We start from the raw sequence: 23,044 nt of genomic DNA on the forward strand, positions 1-23,044 counted from the left end.
AAAAAAAAAAAAGAAGCTGTAACATTGAAGTTGCTTTGAATGCCCCCAAGATTTTCGTAATGCCAGAGCTGTGGGCTGTCTGCTGAGGAACATTGCTAACAGGGTGTGGAACCAGCCCAGGAAAAGAAGTTTGTCACAGTCAACAAAGATGAAAAGGGAGTTGGAGATCTGAAGACCTCTTTAACATCAGACATGGAGATGCAGAGTTTGGAGTTTGCCCAGTTGGTTTTCTGTCTTGATTTAGGGATTACTGTTAAGTGATTGGATGGATCTCAAAAGAGACCTTGAACTTTGCACTTTTAATGTTGTTGAGAAGTTGGATTAAATGTATTTTGTTATGCTATGGCTAGATATGGCCCCCATAGACTCATGTGTTTCAACAAGCCTATGGAGGCCAGGGAGTGGAGTGTGCTAGTTTGTATATGTTTGACCCAGGGAGTGGTACTATTAGGTGTGCCCTTGTTGAGTAGCTGCCCCTCCCACTGTGAGCTATTATAGACCCTAGCTGCCTGGAAATGAATCTTCCACTAGCAGCCTTCAGATGAAGATGTAGAACTCTCAGCTCTGCCTGCACCACCATGCCTGCCTGGATGCTGCCATGCTTCCACCTTGATGATAAAGGACTGAACCTCTGAACCTGTAAGCCAGCCTCAATTAAATGTTGTCCTTTATAAGAGTTGCCTTGGTCATGGTGTCTGTTCACAGTAGTAAAACCCTAACAAAGACAATGGTTTTGTGGAGGGAAGGTGACCACATGGTAGCCAGTCTATCTACTATCTCTCTCTCTCTCTCTCTCTCTCTCTCTCTCTCTCTCTCTCTCTCTCTCTCTCTCTGAATCATCTATTTATTATCTATTTGTCTATTTTTAATTACCTTATCTTGATTTTGTACTTTTCTCCTGGAAAGTAGGCAAGCATATAGTCACTCACTCACTCACCAGAACCAGACCTGGCTGGGTCCTGGGGATAAAAAGCCAAAAAAAAAAAAAAAAAGAACAAAATTTTCATTTGAAGGTGACTTTTGAATAGCCAGAGGCCTTATCGCCCTGAAGGAAGATAACTTTACACACCAAGAGAAGATCTGTATTGCATTTTTCATAGAAATTTTGGTTGGAGACCATATACTTAGTGTAGAACTTGCCCATTTTTTAACGATATTGTCCCTTTACCAAATTCAGATGACGAACAGTGCAAGGCTCTTAACACCAGCGAAAGGTAGGATAGTCATATGCCTCCATCTTGGAATTTTCTTGACAGACTTTCAGTGAAATTAACAAAATCAGAACCTAGAACTAAATATTTTAAAAGGGCTGTTAAGATCAATTAGAACTACAGTCAAACATCTTGAAACTGGAAGAGAAATTGTTAGTTATTTGGGCCAGAGACGAACTAGCTATGACCTCAGGAAGTGCTAGAAAAGATATCCTTAAAATAGCTTGGAAATAACTTGTGAAATGGTTTCCACTCTCAATGCTGACATGATTTCCACTCTTAATATGGACACTAAGGGTCAGATGATTCTTTTGGGTGCTGTCTTGTACATTGTGGGGTGTTAGCAGCATCTCTGACTCTGCCCACTGGATGCCAGTGGCAGCCCTATGGTTTGTGGTAATTAAAGCTATACACACACATTGGTAGACAAGTTGGAGATGATGAGAGCAGAATCACCTCTAGTTGGAATCACTGCTTTGTGACGTGGGGTTTTTGCATGACTTGTTGCGTGCTAGACTCCTGTCATGTGGAAGCTCTCATTCACCCATCCCAACATTTTGGTTCATCTTGTATTTGCTATGTATCTGACTGTGCTGAGTAACTACCCCTCCCCCTCCCCCAGACTGACGTTAACAATATGAGCAAGACAGATGAACAGAGCAAGCCGAGACCTGTTCTCAGTGGTTCTTTTGTTAATGAAGGAAGCCATTTGAAGGGCTCTGCTCCAGGTGTGTGTTCTAGTGGGGCAGAAACAAAACAAAACAAAACAAAACAAAAAACAAAACAAAACAAAACAAAACCAGGAGCATGCCAGAAACGAAGAAAGCGAAGAAAGCGGGAGAGAAACGGAGCCTGTGCATTTGTGGGAAGAGTCACCCGGGGAAGGTAGTGACTAGCATTAGATGAGGATGTCAGGAAAAGAACCCTGGAAGACAGACAGGCTTTGAGTGTAGGCCTGGATGATGGGAAGGCAGCCGTGGGAAGATGATGAGAAGTAAGAACTCAGTCGGTAAAGTGCCTTTCCAAATATGAGAAAGAAATCGTGTAAAACAGGGCGATTGTACAAAAAGGATGGACATTATGATCTAATCTCTTCAATTAGCAAAATGACCAAAGTTAGGGTCTCAAAAGGCTTGCTCAAGGTAAAGATGGCAGGCAGGCAGTGACAGCACACTGCTGTCACTCTTAATTCTTTTTTTTTTTTTTTTTTTAAGATTTATTTATTTATTTATTATATGCAAATACACTATAGCTGCCTTCAGACACTCTAGAAGAGGCAGTCAGATCTCATTACGGATGGTTGTAAGCCACCATGTGGTTACTGGGATTTGAACTCAGGACCTTCAGAAGAGGAGTCCATGCTCTTAACCGCTGAGCCATCTCTCCAGCCCCTGACAAATTCTTTAATTGGCTGGACAGGCACTTCTGCAGGCTCCCTCCCTCCCTCTCTCCTTCTCTTTTCTTTCTTCCTTCCTTCCTTCCTTCCTTCCTTCCTTCCTTCCTTCCTTCCTTCCTTCCTTCCTTCCTTCTTCTTTAATGGCTCAATAGTGAGTTTTTATTCTTTAAAGAATGGATTGGGACGTGGCTAAGTATCTGAGTATCTTAGTGGTTTCCCAGGACCATAAAGTCCAAGCAGTTGTGTTGACAGGCAAATATCTAAGATTTCTGAGTAGTTCTGGGGGACAGCAGCTTCCTAGAGCAGAAAATGTTTGAGAATTGAAAGAGAGTAACCATTCCTTAGCTGGCAGAAGCAGTCTCCTCCTGGGTGAGGGAGTAGCTCCCTTGGGAAAGCGACTGCTTGTTTGCTAGGCACACCGTCCCGAGCTCCATGAGCCAAGCATGGTGGTGCATAACTCTGATCATAGCCCTGGGGAGGCAGCGGGGTCAAAAGGCTCAGGCTCAGCTATGCAGTAAGTTTAAGACTGGCCTGAGACCCTTTTTCAAAAAAAAAAAAAAAAAAAAAAAAGCAAGAGAAAAATTCCCAAACCCTAATTTTTCGGTGCCGATCACTTCCTTATGTAAAGGCATAGTATGGTTTTTTTCAGGGACTCTGCTAATTTGGTAAGAAGAAACACGGTTTACTGAAGAACTCCAGTATGGTAGCATCCAAGAAAAGATATAAACTAAAAGACACCCACATTCTATAACGTCTTCATAAATAAGGGCTGCATCTTGCTTTCCTTGTCGATCCAGTTGGGGTTTGCCTTTCCTGGTGCGCTGGGTTGCTTGTACTTTTTCTCTCCTCCACCTCTGAATGCCATGGCCTGTCAGGCCTAGTGTTCTCTGCTAGAAGACACCTCATTGGAAGAGTAAGTGTGTGATGGCCTACAGTAGATGCAGGCCAGCTCTCAGGTAAAGACAGTAACCAGCTTGATCTTATTTATATAACTTATTTTTATGCTTAATGGTGTGTTGCCTGCATATATGTCTGTGTGAGGGTGTCAGAAGCTCTGGAACTGGCCTTACTGTGAGTTTTAAGAAATTAATATGTTTCCCCTATGAGGAGAATTAGTTAACTGTTGTAAGCTAAAGTTATTCCACAGTGCTATATGGAAGGTTGAAAGGCATTCCACTCTAAGCCTGAAGTTGCTCAGACAGTCATGTTTAGCATGTATGAGAGCCTGTGTTTGATCCTTAGCACCAAAATAAAAGCATTCTATCCATGCAACTCTATTCTATCCATTAACCGCCCCCCATACTACTCTTCTCAGGCTCTGCCTCTTTGAGATAAACTTTCGTTCCCACATATAAGAGAAAATGTGGTCTTTATTGTTCATGGTCCTCTGTTCCATTCATGTCACACATGAACTTGTCCAATTTTTTTGGACAAACAGGGAGTGGACAAATCTCCCAAGAGATTAGATTGGGAGTGTAGGCCTTCCCCAGATAAAAGAAGTTCCTCAAACAAAACTTTCTTAAATACTCCCCAAGTCAGCAGCCAGTCATCATGGTTGTTTTTGAATAAGAGATAAACATTAGGATGATTTCTGATTCATTCACCAGACTCTGAATGGAGAGTTGATGTCATTGTGTGTGGTTGGGTCTTAATAGCCAGGGGTGGTTTCGGCTGTGAAGCTACATTAAATGTCAGACCCGTTGGGCTGATGAGCCCATGAGGAAAGAGGCAGAGTTCATTTCCAGTCTTTCCTGATGTGGACGGTGGCTTGCACTGTAGGTTCTGCTTAGTCTGCATCTCAGTCAACTCTGTAATGAAGACCCGGCAGCGTATCTGCAACTTCCCTTTAATTTTACAATTTTTATAATGAGAGTCCTTGTAGTGTGGAAAGTGCCTGTAGAAACCCAGCCAGCATTTTGAAGAGTCTATAAAGGAACACAGTGATTTCCTGTCTCTGCCATTTGGGTAAGATTTGGCTCTGGAAGAGAGAAATCAGTTCTCTCTTGTTTGAAATACAGGGGTAAGAATGGGTTCAAAGTTTTCAAAAAAACTTCCCTGTGAGCCCATGGCATTTCAGGGAATCCTCTGCCCTTATCTCTTCTTATTTATTTATTTGACACCAAGAACATGTTCCCATTATTTTAAAGAACATGATGAGCCAGGCTCTGATATTTTTATTTTTTAATTTTTTTTTCTTTTGGAAGAGAATTTTAGTGTTGGAGAAGCATCTTCATTTTGTTTCAAAGGCACATCTCAAGAAAATGGTCTGGACATGTCTCAGAATTAAGAGTTATCTGGTAAACTACAGGTTTGCCTCCATAGACAGTAAAGCCTAAAGCTACTGAGATTCCACCCAGCTTCCTCCCTTTCTTTTCTTGTCCTTTCTCTCTTTTATCTTCTTGTTCAAATCACAGGCTTCCTTTTCTAAGGACAGGAGTGTTGGCAGACTGCCTATTGGCCAGTTGGCCTCAATTAGCCTTATATCACTGCAAAGGAATGCCTGAATTCTCTACAAGGTCTGCTGTACCTTTTTGTAGGAGACACTCACTTCCTGCATTCATAACAGGTTACTCAGTCAGAATCACTTCTTGCATACATAGCTGACATTTTTTTTAGCCACTTAAATTGCATCTCTTGATGCTCATCTCATTTGAATGATGACCTCCACAGGTATTTGCTGTGAAATATTACTCTGGCATGCTCTATAACACTGAAAACTTTATTCAGCAGAACCACCTTAAAATCAGAGACACCTCAGAGACTTCATCCCTGTCTGGAGGATGACTGGGTTCTTAGTCTACAGATGGCTTGCTTTCTGCTTTGTGCTCATGTATAAGGTCCTGGAGATGGATAAGACTGGTCCTGCACCACAGAGGCCGCATGCATTGGCAGGCTTTGGTCTCATGGCTTTTCCTGCTACTATTTCAATTGAGTTTCATATGGCGGGGTTACCTACGTGACTGCAAATTAATCCTTTCTCTTCTGAAAAAAAAAATGTTTTTGAAGAACAGCTGTGTCTCTCTTCTCAATTCCTTAATTATTTATCCTCCCTGATAAGTTAAACCTTTTGTTAATGTGGTGAATTGCCAAGAGCACACAGCCCTGCTTAGATCATGTAGCAAACTGTATAAACATTTGATAGGACATTTGAAGACACCACATGCTGAGCCACGATCTATACTACTACCAAGTGCAGTGGGATCAATAAAGGTAGCCTGGTGTTGGAATCCTTTGTTTTTGTTTTCTTAACTAACGTGAGAACGGTCAGAACAAGACTGCCCTGGGTCTTGCCAAACTTGGACATATAGGACTCTATAAGATACCAAGTTAAATCAACAGAATTAGCTAGTTCACATATTCATGCTCACATGCATAACATATATAACATATATCATGCTTACATAGTTAGTCTATATTTGTAGTTGCATCCTCTCACTGCTGGTTCTGGGATCCCACCTCATATTCCCAATTAAGCACTGTTGAGAAAGAGTCTTTAAATGGTTTTTAAATGAGTAGAACTTTCACTTTGGCCATGACAAGAGCAAATGATTAATAACAATAGAAAATACTCCTCTTTGCCAAGAATAACAACCCTGAATTTTACAAGTTTATCAGTTAATATTTGACTTCTACGTTGTATTCTGAAGTTCTGGATTTGATACTAGAAATAACAGCCTAATAGATCCCCTAACCTGTTGACCTCATTGTATGAATAGCCTCTGACCTGTAAATACAGTTTTTCATGATGGTGGTTAGGTTTCTGGTTTCTGTGTATTTCTGGTCAGACTGTTGTAACATTTATGCATTCATTATGTTACCCTTCTTCTTGGATAATTCGTATTCCCACTCAAATGGAAGTAAGACAAACAAGAAGAACAAATAGCATGTCATAACTCAGGCCCTTCCTGAGAATTGTGACTGAGGAGATCTGGGGATCTTCAGTGTCTTATAAATGAAAGTAGGTTTCTGGAGTGGACAGAGGAAAAGCACCTTCTGGTATATCTGGATCTAGTTCTCAGAGGCTTTAAAGGTTATAATTAGTTGCTACTTAATCACATGGCTGTGGGCCTTCACAGCTTCATTTCTGATCTGCAGTCCTGTGGTCAGAGCACAGATTAGACGGGCAGGGCCTGGGTGTTTTTGTTTGGTCACTTCCTGGAGACCGTTGGACTTTGCCTCGAGGACCCCCTTCTGCTCCAGGCCATCAGGCTAGAAGAGTAGTGTTTGCCAAGCTGACCTGGACAAGGGTTGAAAGCAGCAGGCTTGTCAGAAGGCTGTGAAGCGACAAGAACACCTCCCTTCTCCAGTGACATGTGAGCTTGCGAGGATACACAGTAAAGATGTGTTTTGATGCTTTCTCCTCCCCAGAAGGAAACTCAAGATGCAATGGACCCTGAAGTTCCCAGCACCAGTGTCTGGGCAACGAGCTTAGTGCAAATTGGTGATGAGATTGAGAACATGCAGAAGTGTCCACACTGCCCCTTTCCTCATTCCAGTGTGTTTTCAGATCTCTAGCATGGATGGTGGACACTCTCTAAGTATGTCTTGTAAGCCATTGCTAAACATAGACAACGGGCTTGGGAGCTGTTCCTCCAAACACTATACTTTGAACTCATAGACTTTAAATATGAAGGAAAGAAGCCCTTCATTAAGCATGGTTTGAGGAAGAGTTAGGATGGTTTAAGAGTTTCCTGTTCAGAGCACTGGTCACTTAAGGTGAAGGCTATTTTAGAGTGAATTCTAGTCAGTTCACAACTGTCATCAGCCATGGTATTAGAAATGGGGTTATCTGAAGGAAGCATGTCTGGCCTGGAGGAGCCTGCAGATATGTCCCTGGGAGGGACAGGTAGTGGGAGGGAAGGATGTCTGTTTGGTTTATATATTGACCTCCTGACCTTTAGAAATAACATTTCTTTTTTCAGTTCAGAAACTTGCATTTCTCCTCTTGGTTGTGCTGATTCTGTAAGTGAGGAAAAAGGTGGTTAATCTCATAATCACGGGTGTTACTAAATGAGGTAAATATGAGAACGAAGCTGTTCCCTTTAAATCATAGTTTCATGGCAGACACCCTGTAGGTTAGCCCCTTACAACTGTTGCTCCTCCTCGTCAGTGAAGCACTCAAAAATACAGGCTGGATGCCCCATCGTTTTTTATTCTCCCTGTGTTTTTGGCTTCCTGGAGGATTGCACCATGCTCCAGAAACACTTTCTGATTGACAGATGAACCAGTCACCCTGAGGTCCAGTTTGCTTAGCGGTGGTTGTCTCTACTCCCTATTTTCCTGCTCTTGCTTTTTGCCTGTGTGTACTTCTATGGTCTCATAAATATATCAAGTTTCTTGCATTGTTTGGGCTATGCCAGCAATTTCTGTTTTCTTCCGTCAGCGTCTTCAGGAGAGCTGTGTACACAAAGACAAAATGGCTTTCAAAGTAGTCTCCATTCCCATTTCAGGATTGGTGCAGACATCAAATTGAAGGCCACTCCGCTTTACCTGCTGCTGGTTGTATCAGCTGCCTGGAGATTAACCTCTTCTAAGGCTCTGAGCTATTTTTGAGGTCAAGACTGCAACAACATTAAAGCTAGAACCCATTAGAAAATCACTTTCATCATCTCTCCTTTTTTTTTTTTCCAAATCAGTGGCTCTTTCCCCCTCCTCCTTCTGATCTCATAACCCTTTAATCTCCTTTGTAGCAGAACAAGGAGACTGTTAGTGTTTGCATGCGATGAGGTTAGCATCCTTCATAGATAACAGTTTCAGAAGACACCAAGATATTGGAGAAGTGTTTGGAGAGATGGACTTCATCTCCAGGTGGACTGCCTCAGTGTTGAAGGTGCTCTGCTCTCCTTGTGCAAGCGGGGCCATTTTTTTGTGGATGTTTTGTGCAAACCAGGCTCAAAGTCTCCAAAAGAGACACAGCAGAAAGCCTTTTGTTGCATTATTTCTAAAGGCTTGAGGTTTTGAAGGGAAGGGATTTTGTTTTCCTCTGAGCTACACAATGGAGCTTTCACAGAACCTCCTTTAAAAGGGAATAGCTACAGCCTTTGTGTGGAAGGGTGTGTCTTGGCAGGGTCTGCTGATGCAGACAGACTGGCTGGTGATTAACAAAGGTCATTAGACTTTGGAATCTGGCTAGCAGCCTCGGATGGTATGTCTTCTGTGTGTGGAAGGACGACTCTCAAGAAACCAAGGCATTCTGGAGGTCCCCTCTCCAGGACACCCCCAGATCCTGCTGCAGGACAGGATCTGGTCCAGGGGCGTCCTGATCTAGCCAGTACTCGGCTGGGACTAACGAACCAGACTATCAATCATGGAATAAAAGAACCTGTGGAGATCTTTGGTGAATGACATTTGAGGAGGAGAAAGGTGCTGCTTTTTTGAGAAGAAATGAAAACAGCTAATTCTTTGTTGGGAAGAGAAGAGCTTAGGAGGAGCCCAGCCTGCCCTCGTAGCGTTCACTTGGAATTGTCAGCCTAGCAGAATCCAAGCGAAGCCATGTTGTGCACGGAGGAGAGGCTCTGAGCTAAAATGGCTGCTCCTACAGCTCAGGCGACTAGGGCAGCTTAGTGAGTCTTAGAGCTTCAGTGACGCAGGAGCTCCTATCTCCTGAAAGTGTGATAAACACATTCGGCAGGGCTGTGGCTTGCTTGGCTGAGATGAAAGGACTAAGCTTGGGGGGATGGGGAGTGCGCATTGGGTGATCTGCTTTTTTTCTGTGAAGTGTTCTAAATGCAGGAGTCGTCTGCACCATGGAAAAATTTGTTTTCAGGTCTAATGGGCTGTGCGAAAGGAGAAGTGGGGTGGGGCTCAGTGACTGCTGTAATTTGATCCAGAGCTGATAGCAACCTCTTCCACACAATTTGGGCTGGTGCTCTGACATAAAAGCTTGTGTATCTGGAATATTGAGACTTAGTTAGCTGAAAGGACTCTGGTGTCCAGTTCAATGTTTATTGAAATAGGATAAATTGTTGGGTGAAAGAAGAGGAGGTGAAATATCTGTGTCTCACTCTGCAAAGCTCTGTCCAGAGCTGGACTTGACCAGTACTTATTTTAGCAGGCTACAGGCAGGAGCATTCTTTCATAGAAAATCCTCATGCCATGGCTTCTTGCACTCCACTGACACATCATTACTGGACTTTGTTCCTCCAGCAGAAATCACATATCTTTTGTAAGAGACGCATAGAAAACTGTATCATTTAAAAAAAAAAAAAAGATCTGGCTGCAACCTGAATTCTTAAGACATTTGGTTCTAGATTACATTAGGGTGACTTAGTAGGGCTTGTGATGTACTCTGGGAAGTAACTTACTGAGATAATAACTGGGTATCTCCTTACAGGATGAGCACTAAGCTAGGAAGGACTCCACCTTCCCAATATTCTCGTCACCTTGTGGTGAGACTCTGGCTTGAGCTAGCATGAAGCTTCCCGTAGGTTTCAGTCATACAGTGAATTACAGAGTAAGGGAGATGAGCTCTGCTCTGCCTCCTTCCACACCAGGTTCACAGGTTGATTTTTGCTGCTGCTGTTTTATATTCAAGTCTAAATTTCATGTTTATAAAAATGAGAGGGATGGAGAGGGGGAGCCCTGACTCCGTAGCCCCTCTGCAGAACTACTAGATTCTGTGGTCTTAATGTAAGTGGACATGCCAAGGTATAATCTTAAACCAGAAACTAAATTGTCATCTAAAAGTTGGTTGCTTGGAAATCTCATGAGAAATATTTTATGACCTAATTAGACTGGAGAAGCTGTTAAGTTTTAATTGGTAGGTTGTAAAAGAGCAAATAACCACTCACTTCATTGGGGAGGGGGAGGGGTAACCACACTATTTGGGGAAAGGAAAAATGTGAACCCTAATATCAATAAAGATATTAAAACAATAAAAGCAATACCAAAAGCCACAGCCATTTCCAAGAGTCAATTCTATTCTACCATTTGGTGTTAAAACACTAATATAATAATATGGAAATGGATAAAAGAAATTAAAATTTTCTTGCCTTCAGTGAGGATGGGCATCCTCTTTCCTACTAAGAAGACTCTAGTTCAAAAAAGAAAAAGTTTAAGGAGAAGTCAGAATCAATATTAAGTTATCTAGAATTCTGAATGTGGTGGAGACACTCAAACTGTACCAACTTTTGAAGTATTAATGTTTCCTTGACAATGGCATTTGAAGATCTATCAAAGCGAAAAACATTTATCTGAGTTTTCTTTCCTTTGAAGTTAGGAAGTCAAGGACTTTGGCTCTATTATGTCTGATTGCCTCTCTTTGGCCGGTGTTCGAGTTGGCAAAGAGGAGCAGGCGAAAGGTAGTGATGTTGGAGTTCATCCCGTGAGCAGATCTGTAGCCTCTTTGGGTTTGTGGTGAGTGTGATCCTCACGGTGCTCTGTTCTGACCTCTGCCTCAGGTTCCTGATGTGAGAGGGTAGTCCCCGATCATGGAGGTGCTTCAGTGCGATGGCTGTGACTTCCGAGCCCCATCTTACGAAGATCTCAAGGCACACATCCAGGATGTCCACACGGCGTTCTTACAGCCGACTGATGTTGCCGAGGACAACGATGACGAGCCACTATCTGGGTCCGTGAATGCTAGTAATCAGACAGAGGTGGAGTTCTCTTCTATAAAGGATGAGTTTGTGATTGCAGAGGATTTACCAGGTAATCCTACCCTAAACTTACATGTCTGAGAAAGCTTATCATCATATCATCATCACCATCATCATCACCATCCAGTAGCCATAGGTCTTATGTCAGGCTTCTGAACTTTCCTACTCCCTGCAATGCATTTTTCCTACTTTGGCATCATTTTTCTCTTAGTTTTCTTAGGTTATTGTCCTTTTAGTGGCCCTGTGTGTTCCTCTTCTAATGGTGAAAACAGAGTGTCTCGGAAAGTTCTAGAATAAATCTTACAGTTGATGAAACTTGTCTTTATTCTGTATCCAAAACGGCCTATGATGTCTTCATTTCTAGCACTCTGTGAATCGCCTTCAGTGCATCTTGAGTCATTGTGCCTGTTGAATGTGATGCTTATTCGAGAATAACTGAAATGGTGCTGTTTTGTGTATTTGAATTTCATATTCTCTTTCGCTTTACTTTTCTCACTTCAATCTTCTTAAATATTCTCTGCAGGTCAAAGTGCAACTGCATTGGGGAGTGGAAGTTACTATGGCCACAGTCCAGGATATTACGGTCAGCATATTACCCCTAATCCCAAACCAACCAATAAATTTTTTCAGTGCAAGTTCTGCGTACGCTACTTCAGGTCAAAAAATCTCCTCATAGAACATACTAGGAAGGTCCATGGAGCTCAAGCTGAAGAGAGTCCCACAGGACCTTCTGTCCCAGGATCCTTAAATTATAATATCATGATGCACGAAGGATTTGGAAAGGTCTTTTCTTGCCAGTTTTGCACATACAAATCACCTCGGAGGGCAAGGATAATTAAGCATCAGAAGATGTACCATAAAAACAGTCTGAAGGAGTCCTCAGTGCCACCACCTGCCCCTGCTCCACTGCCAGACCCTCTGGTCCCACCCGTGACTTTGCAGGACCCCTGCAAGGAACTGCCGGCCGAGGTTGTTGAGCGCAGCATCTTAGAATCCATGGTCAAGCCTTTGACCAAGTCTCGAGGCAACTTTTGTTGCGAGTGGTGCAGCTACCAGACCCCCCGCAGAGAACGCTGGTGCGATCACATGATGAAGAAACACCGCAGTATGGTCAAGATCCTTTCGAGCATCAGGCAGCAGCAAGAAGGGACTAATGTATCTGAAGTGCAGAATAATAATGAACCCAGCCCCACCTCCAACTCCACCTACCTGTCCATGAATGCTGCGAGCCGGGAGATGCCCAACGCTAATGTCTCCAATTTTAGGGGCTCCGTGGGCAACTCTATCATGAGACCTAATTCTTCTTCAACTTCCAAGTTTTCTTCTATGTCTTACCCTCAGATGAAGCCGAAGTCACCTCATAATTCTGGCCTTGTGAACTTGACGGAGAGATCCCGTTACGGAATGTCTGACATGACGAATTCATCCGCTGACCTGGATACTAACAGCATGCTAAATGACTCTAGCTCTGATGAGGACTTAAATGAGGTAGACAGTGAGAATGGTTTAAGTGTTATGGATCACCAGGCATCAGGACTGTCTGCAGAGCAGCTCATGGGCTCTGATGGCAACAAGCTGTTAGAGACCAAGGGGATTCCATTCCGAAGGTTCATGAATAGGTTCCAGTGTCCCTTTTGTCCTTTCCTCACCATGCACCGCCGTAGCATTTCCCGTCACATAGAAAATATCCACTTATCTGGAAAGACAGCTGTCTACAAATGTGATGAGTGTCCGTTTACTTGTAAGAGCTCATTAAAACTTGGGGCTCATAAACAGTGTCACACGGGTACGTCGGATTGGGATACTGTGAATTCTCAAAGTGAAAGCCTGTCTTCCTCGTTGAATGAAGGAATGGTATCTTACGAGAGCTCCAGCATCAATGGTAGAAAATCGGGAGTCATGTTGGACCCCTTACAGCAGCAGCAGCCACCACAGCCACCTCCCCCACTACCACCACCACCACCGCCACCATCACAGCCACTGCAGCAGCCTCCGCCGCCACCGCTGCAGTCACCACACCAGGTGCCACCTCAGCCACAGCCACCACCAACCCAGCAGCCACAGCCACCCACACAGGTCCCACCTTTGCACCCTTACAAGTGCACCATGTGTAGTTATTCCACCATGACTCTGAAAGGGCTAAGAGTCCATCAGCAGCACAAACATTCATTCTGCGACAACTTGCCAAAATTCGAGGGGCAGCCCTCGAGCCTACCACTGGAAAACGAGACGGATAGCCACCCCTCTTCCAGCAACACTGTGAAGAAAAGTCAGACCTCAATTCTTGGATTGTCCTCCAAGAATAACTTTGTAGCTAAGGCCAATAGGAAGCTTGCTAGTGACTTTCCTCTGGATTTATCACCTGTGAAGAAGAGAACAAGGATTGACGAGATAGCCAGCAATTTGCAGAGCAAAATCAACCAGACCAAACTGCAGGAAGACGCGATCATCAATGTCGAGGACGATGAGGACGAAGAGGATGACAACGAAGTCGAGATCGAGGTTGAACTGGACAGGGAAGAGGAGGCAACGGATCCTCTCCTGGAGGTGCCCACTTCCTTTTCAGCCCAACAGATTTGGGCCAGAGACGCTAGTGAGTCCCAGAAGGAGCCCAACTACAGAAGTATCACTCATGATTACACTGCCACCAATGGGGCGGAGATCGAACTCACGCTGTCTGAAGATGAAGAGGATTACTATGGCTCTTCAACAAGCATGAAAGATCAAGTGTCCAATGCGGCTCTGCTCAACACCCAGCCCCCTATCTATGGGACGGAACCCAGTAATGAAAATACCGATTTTGGTGACTCTGGAAGGCTTTACTATTGTAAACACTGTGACTTTAATAATAAATCTGCCCGGAGTGTTAGCACCCACTACCAGCGAATGCACCCATATATTAAGTTCAGCTTTAGGTATATCTTGGACCCCAATGATCACAGCGCAGTGTACAGGTGCCTGGAATGCTATATTGACTACACCAACTTTGAAGACCTCCAACAGCATTATGGTGAACACCACCCAGAGGCCATGAATGTACTCAACTTTGATCATTCGGACCTGATCTACCGATGTCGGTTTTGTTCCTACACGAGCCCGAATGTCCGAAGCCTGATGCCACATTACCAAAGAATGCATCCCACGGTGAAAATCAACAACGCTATGATCTTTTCAAGCTATGTGGTGGAGCAGCAGGAAGGGCTGAATGCTGAGTCCCAGACCCTGCGGGAGATTTTGAATTCAGCTCCCAAGAGCATGGCGACATCCACGCCTGTGGCTCGCAGTGGTGGCTTGCCAGCTACGTTTAACAAAAACACTTCTCCCAAGACCTTTACTCCAGAATGTGAAAGCCAGAAGGACCCTTCGGTGAACACCGTAGTCGTTTACGATTGTGACGTTTGCTCGTTTGCGAGCCCCAACATGCACTCTGTCTTGGTTCACTATCAGAAGAAACACCCTGAAGAAAAGGCCTCGTACTTTAGGATCCAGAAAACCATGCGCATGGTGTCTGTGGACAGAGGCTCTGCCCTTTCCCAATTATCATTTGAGGTGGGTGCTCCAATGTCTCCCAAAATGTCCAACATGGGTTCCCCACCCCCCCCACAGCCCCCACCACCAGACCTCAGTATTGAGCTTTACTACTGCAAACACTGCTCCTACAGCAATCGGTCAGTTGTGGGGGTGCTTGTTCACTACCAGAAAAGACACCCAGAAATAAAGGTCACTGCCAAATATATCAGGCAGGCTCCTCCCACAGCTGCAATGATGAGAGGGGCTGAAGGGCTCCAAGATTCCCCTCGGCCTCCTGCTCCCATGCAGCTGAACAGTTCTGAGAGAGATTGCCCTCCTGTGGAGACCGAGATGTTCTTTTGCCAGCACTGTGATTACGGGAACAGAACGGTCAAAGGCGTCCTCATTCATTATCAGAAGAAGCACCGGGACTTCAAGGCCAATGCCGATGTGATTAGGCAGCACACGGCCACCATCCGAAGCCTCTGTGAGCGGAACCAGAAGCCTGCCAGCTGTGTGCTTCTCCCTGCTTCCGGTATGGAGCGGGACAAAACGAAACTTCGAGCACTCAAGTGTAGGCAGTGCTCGTATACCTCCCCCTATTTCTATGCACTGAGGAAGCATATCAAGAAAGACCACCCCGCCCTGAAGGCCACAGTCACATCCATCATGCGGTGGGCATTTCTAGATGGCTTGATAGAAGCTGGCTACCACTGCGAGTGGTGTATCTACTCCCACATGGAGCCCAGTGGTCTGCTCCTGCATTATCAGAGGAGGCACCCTGAGCATTATGTAGATTATACTTATATGGCTACCAAACTCTGGGCTGGGCCAGACCCCTCCTCTCCCACTCTTACCATGTCAGCTGAAGCCAAAACCTACAGATGCAGGGACTGTGTTTTTGAGGCCGTCTCCATCTGGGACATCACAAACCATTACCAAGCATTCCATCCCTGGGCCATGAATGGTGATGAGTCTGTGTTGCTGGATATCATCAAGGAGAAAGACGGTGTAGACAAGGCCCTCCTGGCCCCTGAAGAGTTGATAGGCCCTGTGAATTGTGAAAACAGTATGCCCAACCCCCTCCCAGAGCAGGAAGCTGAGTGCCCAGAGGATGCAAGACTTTCCCCAGAGAAAAGCATTCATCTGGCCTCAGCTAACCCTGCTATATCCTCCACCCCGTACCAGTGTACAGTGTGCCAGTCCGAGTACAACAACTTGCACGGCCTCCTCACCCATTACGGGAAGAAGCATCCCGGGATGAAAGTGAAGGCTGCTGATTTTGCCCAGGATATTGACATCAACCCAGGTGCCGTCTACAAATGCAGGCATTGTCCGTACATCAACACTCGCATCCATGGCGTCCTGACCCACTACCAGAAGCGACACCCGGCCATCAAGGTGACCGCTGAGGACTTTGTGCATGATGTGGAGCAGTCGGCTGACATATCCCAGAATGACGTGGAGGAGACAAGTAGGGTTTTTAAACAAGGGTATGGTGCCTACCGGTGCAAGCTGTGTCCTTACACACATGGCACTCTGGAGAAACTCAAAATCCACTATGAGAAGTACCACAACCAGCCTGAGTTTGATGTCTTTTCCCCGTCTCCTCCAAAGCTGCCGGTGTCCCTTGAACCTGAGATAACCACTGAAGTGAGCCCCTCCCAGATCTCCGTGACGGAGGAGGAGGTGGGAGAGGATCCTATGTCCAGTGCTCACTTCTCTACCTCGCATCTGGTCTCCCACACTGTGTTCCGGTGCCAGCTCTGCAAGTACTTCTGTTCTACTAGGAAGGGCATTGCCAGGCACTACCGGATCAAGCACAATAATGTCCGTGCCCAGCCCGAGGGCAAAAACAATCTCTTCAAGTGTGCCCTGTGTGCCTACACCAACCCCATCCGCAAGGGACTGGCAGCCCACTACCAGAAACGCCACGACATCGATGCATATTACACCCACTGCCTTGCAGCCTCCAGGACCATCAGTGACAAGCCCAACAAGGTGATCATCCCATCCCCACCCAAAGATGACTCTCCTCAGCTGAGCGAGGAACTCCGGCGGGCTGTGGAGAAGAAAAAGTGCTCCTTATGTTCCTTCCAGTCCTTCAGCAAGAAAGGCATTGTGTCCCATTATATGAAGCGCCACCCGGGGGTGTTCCCAAAGAAGCAGCATGCCAGCAAGTTGGGGGGCTACTTCACAGCGGTCTACGCAGATGAACACGAGAAACCCCCACTGATGGAAGAAGAGGAGAGAAGCAGCTTTGAGAGGGCTGAGGCGGAAGGCGAAGCTCAAGACATCGAGTGGCTCCCGTTCCGCTGCATCAAATGCTTCAAGCTGTCCTTCAGCACGGCGGAGCTGCTGTGCATGCATTACACAGACCACCACAGCAGGGACTTAAAGAGGGACTTCGTCATCCTAGGCAGCGGCCCCCGCTCCCAGAACTCCACCTTCCAGTGTAAGCACTGTGATAGCAAATTGCAAAGCATAGCCGAGCTGACCTCACACTTGAACATCCACAATGAGGAATTCCAGAAACGTGCCCAACGCCAGGAAAGGAGGAGACAGCTCTTGAGCAAGCAGAAATATGCAGATGGCGCTTTTGCAGATTTCAAACAAGAGAGGGTAAGGATATGTTTTGATTTCCCTTCCCCCAGGAGGCCTCTCATCACTGGTGCCCACATGCACTTCGTTGCCAGCTAAACTGCTGCAGGCTGCCTAGTGAGTTAGCTTGCCAGAGAGCTCAATAAGTCAATTAAACATTTCGAGCTTGATTATTCCCCATTCTTGCTCACCCCACTCCACGGTCCTGTCCTCCTCCCCTCCTCCCTCTGACTCCTCCGATGGCTCCCCAGGGGAGGTTTGGGGTGGTTTCTGTGTATGTCTTCCTGCCAAGTAGTGTTTTCTGAAGCCTAATTTTAAAAAAAAAAGAAAAAGGAAAAAAAAAAGACAGTGGTTGCTTTTCCTAAGGCAGTTGTGGGCTACCTCTTGGTACCCTTAGCCCTTCTCAGCCATGACGCGGTCTCTGGTGTTTGCTTCGGGAACCTAACATCTCAAGGAATGCTCGTTCTCTCTCTCTCTCTCTCTCTCTCTCTCTCTCTCTCTCTCTCTCTCCTTAAATCAAGAGGTTCATTAAAGGAATAGCTGTTGTAACATTGTCACCTGCGCAATCCAAACTGGTCTGAAAGCCAGATAACTTAGAGACCGTGAATCTCTCCGAAATCTCTCCTCACCAGCTGGAACCAAAGTGGGTTCCAGAGACGGTGACTAGTAGGCAATGTGCCATGACTGATGAAGTTTATATATGTAATGAAACACTTTAACCTGCTAATCCTCTTTAAAATACAGTATCCAGTAATCTGTAAAAGTAAGATGCCTGCCTTTGAGGGAGGGTGTGTTGTACTGATGGCTACCACTGTATTTTACCAGCCTTTTGGTCACTTAGAAGAGGTGCCAAAGATCAAGGAAAGGAAAGTGGTGGGCTACAAGTGCAAATTCTGCGTGGAAGTGCACCCAACGCTTCGGGCCATCTGTAACCACCTCCGGAAACACGTCCAGTATGGTAGCGTCCCGGCTGTGTCAGCTGCTGTGAAGGTGAGAAGGGGAAGGTCCGGGTACCTGGTGTGTGTGTCTGTGTGTCTGTGTATGTGTCTGTGTGTGTCTGTGTGTGTGTCTGTGTGTGTGAGTGTGTGTCCGTGTGTGTATGCGTGCGCGTGTGCGCGCACACGCGCGCACATGTGCACTTGTGAATATCTGAGTTATTTATTAACCCATTGCTTGAAGCAGCCTGGCAGAGTGTGGCTTGGGATGCGGGCATTCTTGAGTTATGTCTGTCTTGCTTTGGCTTGTTTTGATTTCTTTGCAGGTTGGACCTTCTACATCATTCCATTTAGGGAAAGGTTTGATCTAGTTTCTGATTCTGAGGGACAGTCTGGTGGAGAAAGATGGCCCCACATTCTATCATCTAGGAGGCTTGGGGTGGGTCACATGATTTCGCGCTGGTTGTCTTAGGTCATCATTCTGAGCTGTCAGAGCTCATGGGAGGAATTAAGTGGGCTCCATCCCCATCTTCCAGACCTCCTCCTGCCTAACTCCTACTGTCATTTGCCTGAGTGTGAGACAGTCCAGGAGCATCTGCGTTTGCTTCTTTCTAGGTTCTTTGAGTTATGCAAGGGGCATTGATCAGATATAAAACTAAGAGCCTGCCTTTAAGACCTGGTTTGCCTGCTGCACGTCTCTTTCCACGTGATGCTGCCGGCATCTGCCTTCTTTCCCCTCACCTTTGCTAGATTACCTGTTTTTAGATTCCATAGTACAAATAGCAGCTACTGTTTCAATAGCCAACTCCTCATTCCTACCTTCTAGAATGTACTTACCACTTCTGAACACAGAAATTAATTCAGGCTTCTGCCCTTTCCATCTGGATATTGGAATACATTTTTATGTTTGCTCTTTCTTGACCTTTGTCTCCTGTTTACTCTGAAGGTAGAGCTTATCTTTTCTTGAACACTGAACCCTTGGCTTTGAGAACACTGTTAACCCAGGGACAGAGGCGAAAGCTTCCACACGTGACCGTAGTCAGTCCCAGGCTTGCTTCCTAGACTTGCACAAGAGAAAAGTCAGTATTCCAGGAAGCTACTGCAACAACCGATAGCTTAAAAGTCAAACTGCTCCTTACTTTTTGGAATTAACCACATAAGAACATTCATTCGAAGGTGGCATTTCTGTCTGTAAGATAGAAGTAGGGAACTACTGAGTTTCCTTGTCAAATGGCCCAAGGTCCTTAGACAGCCAGTATCTTAATTACTGTTCTATTGTTGTGAAGAAAACATTCAATTGGGGGCTTGGTTACAGTGTCAGAGGGTTAGTCCATTATCACCAGACTGGGTATGGGGAGTGTGGTGAAATACTGGGCATAGTACAGGAGAAGTTGCTGAGAGCTTTATCTCCTGATTCATAGGCACAGGCAGAGAAAGAGAGAGACCTTGGGCCTGACATGGGCTTTTGAAACACCAAAGTCCATCCCTAGAGACATACTTTCTCTAACATGGACACACCTCCTAATCCTTCCCAAACAGTCCTTGGTCCCAAACAGAGACCAAGCATGTAAGTATATGAACCTATGGAGGCCATTCAAACCACCACAGCTGTACTATGCTTTTTTGTTCTCTCCCTTTGTCATCCCTCCCCGCCCCTCCCTTCCTCTCCCCTTCCCTTCCCTCTCCCTTCAGCTCCCCTCCTTTCTTCTCTCAAGAGTCATAATCCAAACCCAACTTTATTTTGGAATCAAGGAGATCACAGTTTAAATTTTCTTTCTGAGTTTGGTAGCAAGTGAATGAACTTCAGATTGGGAAAGCCCATGTCACATGTCTCAGGCTCTCTTATTTCCAAATTAATGTTGCCTCGAAATCAACACGACTGTGGAAGAAGCGACTCTCAAGCTGGCCTTCTCTGTATGCAGAGCCAGAAATGCAGGGGAGATAACATTGATGGAAATTGCTGACGAGCTTGGGAGAATGAAGGGAAAAGAAGAAAGCTGGAGTAGTAACAATGGATATTTATTTTGTTGGTGGGGCATGTGTGTGTGTGTGGTTCTCTTAGCAGGAGGCTGAAGACCCTTCCCACCTGTTCCTGGATGGACTGGAAGCAGCCAGAGACGCCAGTGGCACACTGGTGGGCCGGGTGGATGGTGGACACTGCTTGCTTGATGCAATGTTGGAGGATGAAACCCGGCCGGGGGGATACCATTGCAGTCAATGTGACCGGGTCCTGATGTCCATGCAGGGGCTGCGTTCTCATGAGAGGAGCCACCTGGCCTTGGCCATGTTTACCAGAGAGGACAAGTACAGCTGCCAGTATTGCTCCTTTGTATCTGCATTCAGACACAAGTAAGTGTCGTTGGGGAGTCCCTCGTTATCATTGGGAAGGTGTACCTTAAAGAAGGGAGCTAAGCTGTAGCAGGAAACAGATACTCGGATGACTCCTGGTTCCTACCTGCTGCAGTCTTGACCTAGAAAGTAGACCTAAGAGTAGCAGTGAGGAGGAGACGGCATTAGATTTAGCCAGTGCAGGCATTGAAAAAAAATGAGACAGGTAGGACTCGGTATGATTTACTCGAGAGAAGACACAGTTTCCGGGAGCAGATGTTTTTCCTGATAGATCCACCAAATAGCCAAAAGTTAAATCCATTGTTTGAAGAAGTCAAGTTCTGTTTGGGAAACCAAGGGGTTAAAGATGGTAAGTTAGTGCAGTTAACCCTTGTGACTGGAGAATCATTGGAAGTTAACAAGGATTATGGGTGCTAAGGACTTGCTGGGGATCAGCAAGGTGGAGGGGTGAGGAAAGGCACCTTTTGCCAAGCTTCGCAACCTTAGTTCAGTTCCTGGGACTCACGTGGAGAAGTCAGGAGAGCTGACTTCTGCAAATGGTACCTTCTTCATGTTGCAAGTGCAAGGTAACACACACACACACACACACACACACACACACACACACACACACACGAATTGCTGAAAGTTTGGGAAAATGGGTGATAGGAAGGGGGCAGGGTCTAAGGGAAGGAAACTTTTTGTTACATAAATATTCTTCCTATAAGTCTGGCAGAATACTGAAGGTAGTTAGCTTACTGTTCATCTCTGTGGTAATTGAAAACGAGTGAGGTCTGTTGGCTTCAGAGTTCAGACAGAATGACTAAAGGCAGGAGAAGCCATGTTTCTCTTGAGAGGGTAGGAGAGATGACACACTTTTTACTCTGATACAGGGCCTAACATTTAGTCTTTGCCTGCATGTGACCATACAGTGGCATTAGCACTGGCCTTCTCCGTTCCTTAAGTATTAAACCACACTGCATGATACCTATAGACCCTCAGTAAGTCATTTTGAATAAAAGAATAATTTATGCCTGGCATTATGCTTTGGAAAAATGTGAAGATGATTGGGGTATAATTGCCTTACTTAAAAAAAAAAATGACTGGACAAAATAAGGTACATTAAAAAAATATTTTGGTAAAATGCTAAGAAACTTAACAAAGGAAAATGTACTCTATATCTGAGGACAATTGAGAGGGTTCTGTAGATTATGGGAATTTGAGTCAAGTCTTAAATACAGGAAGGTTGAACCTCTCTGGTTTGAGAAGTCAGGGTGGGGAGAAGAGAGGGCCCAAGGTGGAGAAGATGGCAACTTAGGTTGAGGCCTGGCTGGTGGTTTAATTGCAATAAGCCTTAACTTAAATGCAAAGGAATCATAGAGGTTATCTCCTGCCTACCTAAGTAGTCGTCTTGTTAGGATGCCTATAAATGCGAGGAATTAGTGTATTATAATTACTGCTCTGGCAAAAGGAAGAGTCTGGTCTGAATAACATTCATAATTACCAACAATTATTGCACCTGCTGATACAGCGGCCGCTTTCTTAAGTACCTTCAGCTATTACCTCTTTATATTTACAAAACACCCCTATGAGCTATGCCTGGCCCATTATTACCTCCATATTATAGATGGGAAAAGTAAGGGCTGAAGAGAAAAAAATAGTTTTCCTGAGGCCACATAGCTTATAAGTAAATAGATGGGATTCTGTCTCGCAGTCTGACTGACTATATACCTCAGCCAGGGAGATCAAGTTAGAAGAAATCCTGGGAGCTCATTTAAGAAGTTAGGGGTTGGATTCAGGAATGCATAAGTAAAGGCCAAATAGCAGAGCAGAAGTGGCACCCAGTTTTGAGTCTGCTCGGTTGGGAGAACGGCAGGGCCACTTATGGAAATGAGGAACATAGTAGGAAAGTGTTGGGTCTGCGTACACAGGATGAGTACCTGCAAGTTACTCAGAACAGAACGTCAGTCTCTGGGGTCCCGTATGAACGAGAACATCCCACACCTCGTTGGCTAGATTTATTACTTCTCAAACTAATAGTTATTAAGAGTAGTAGGGGTTCATTCTAATTAGCTAATGTCCTCATAAATTGCTTCTGGAAGAGTGATGGGTGGTACCTATGGTTGTGTTTATCAAGGGGGGTTCCCACCCCAGCCCTTGCACACATGATTCCTTGAAACACAGTTGCATTGTGCTCCATGTCGGTACAGACCTTGGGAACAGGGCAGCCTGTGTGAGCAGGCCCTTTGAACTTGTCTTTCCCTCCTGTTCCTGAGGAAAGCAGAATTAATGATGTAAGAAAGGAAAGCCCTTGCTACATTTCTCTAACCTTCCACCATCCCCCATCTCTTCCCACCCTCACCCCATCACTGGGAATAGAGGCCCCTTGGTCTTGTAAACTTTATATGACCCAGCACAGGGGAAGGCCAGGGCCAAGTAGTGGGAGTGGGTGGGTAGGGGAGCAGG

At 45.3% G+C, this 23,044-nt stretch overlaps 1 protein-coding gene across 5 annotated transcripts in view; it reads left to right on the top strand.

Annotated features, from left to right (window-relative positions):
* Window positions 1–23,044, top strand: part of Znf462 (zinc finger protein 462) — a 137,520-nt gene that overhangs the window by 50,380 nt on the left and 64,096 nt on the right. For 3 of the 5 annotated variants that reach the window (XM_029540266.1, XM_029540263.1, XM_029540264.1), the window contains exons 2-5: window positions 11,007–11,256; window positions 11,728–17,336; window positions 18,141–18,305; window positions 20,313–20,599. In XM_029540266.1, coding sequence (XP_029396126.1) covers window positions 11,037–11,256; window positions 11,728–17,336; window positions 18,141–18,305; window positions 20,313–20,599 — 6,281 coding nt within the window. In that variant the 5' untranslated portion in view covers window positions 11,007–11,036. Of the gene's footprint in view, window positions 1–10,831; window positions 10,908–11,006; window positions 11,257–11,727; window positions 17,337–18,140; window positions 18,306–20,312; window positions 20,600–23,044 lie in introns of those variants that run through there. The other 2 variants (XM_029540265.1, XM_021200552.1) reach the window with 2 other exon arrangements.

The sequence above is a fragment of the Mus pahari genome, chromosome 6, assembly GCF_900095145.1.
Source record: "Mus pahari chromosome 6, PAHARI_EIJ_v1.1, whole genome shotgun sequence".
Lineage (NCBI taxonomy): Eukaryota > Metazoa > Chordata > Mammalia > Rodentia > Muridae > Mus > Mus pahari.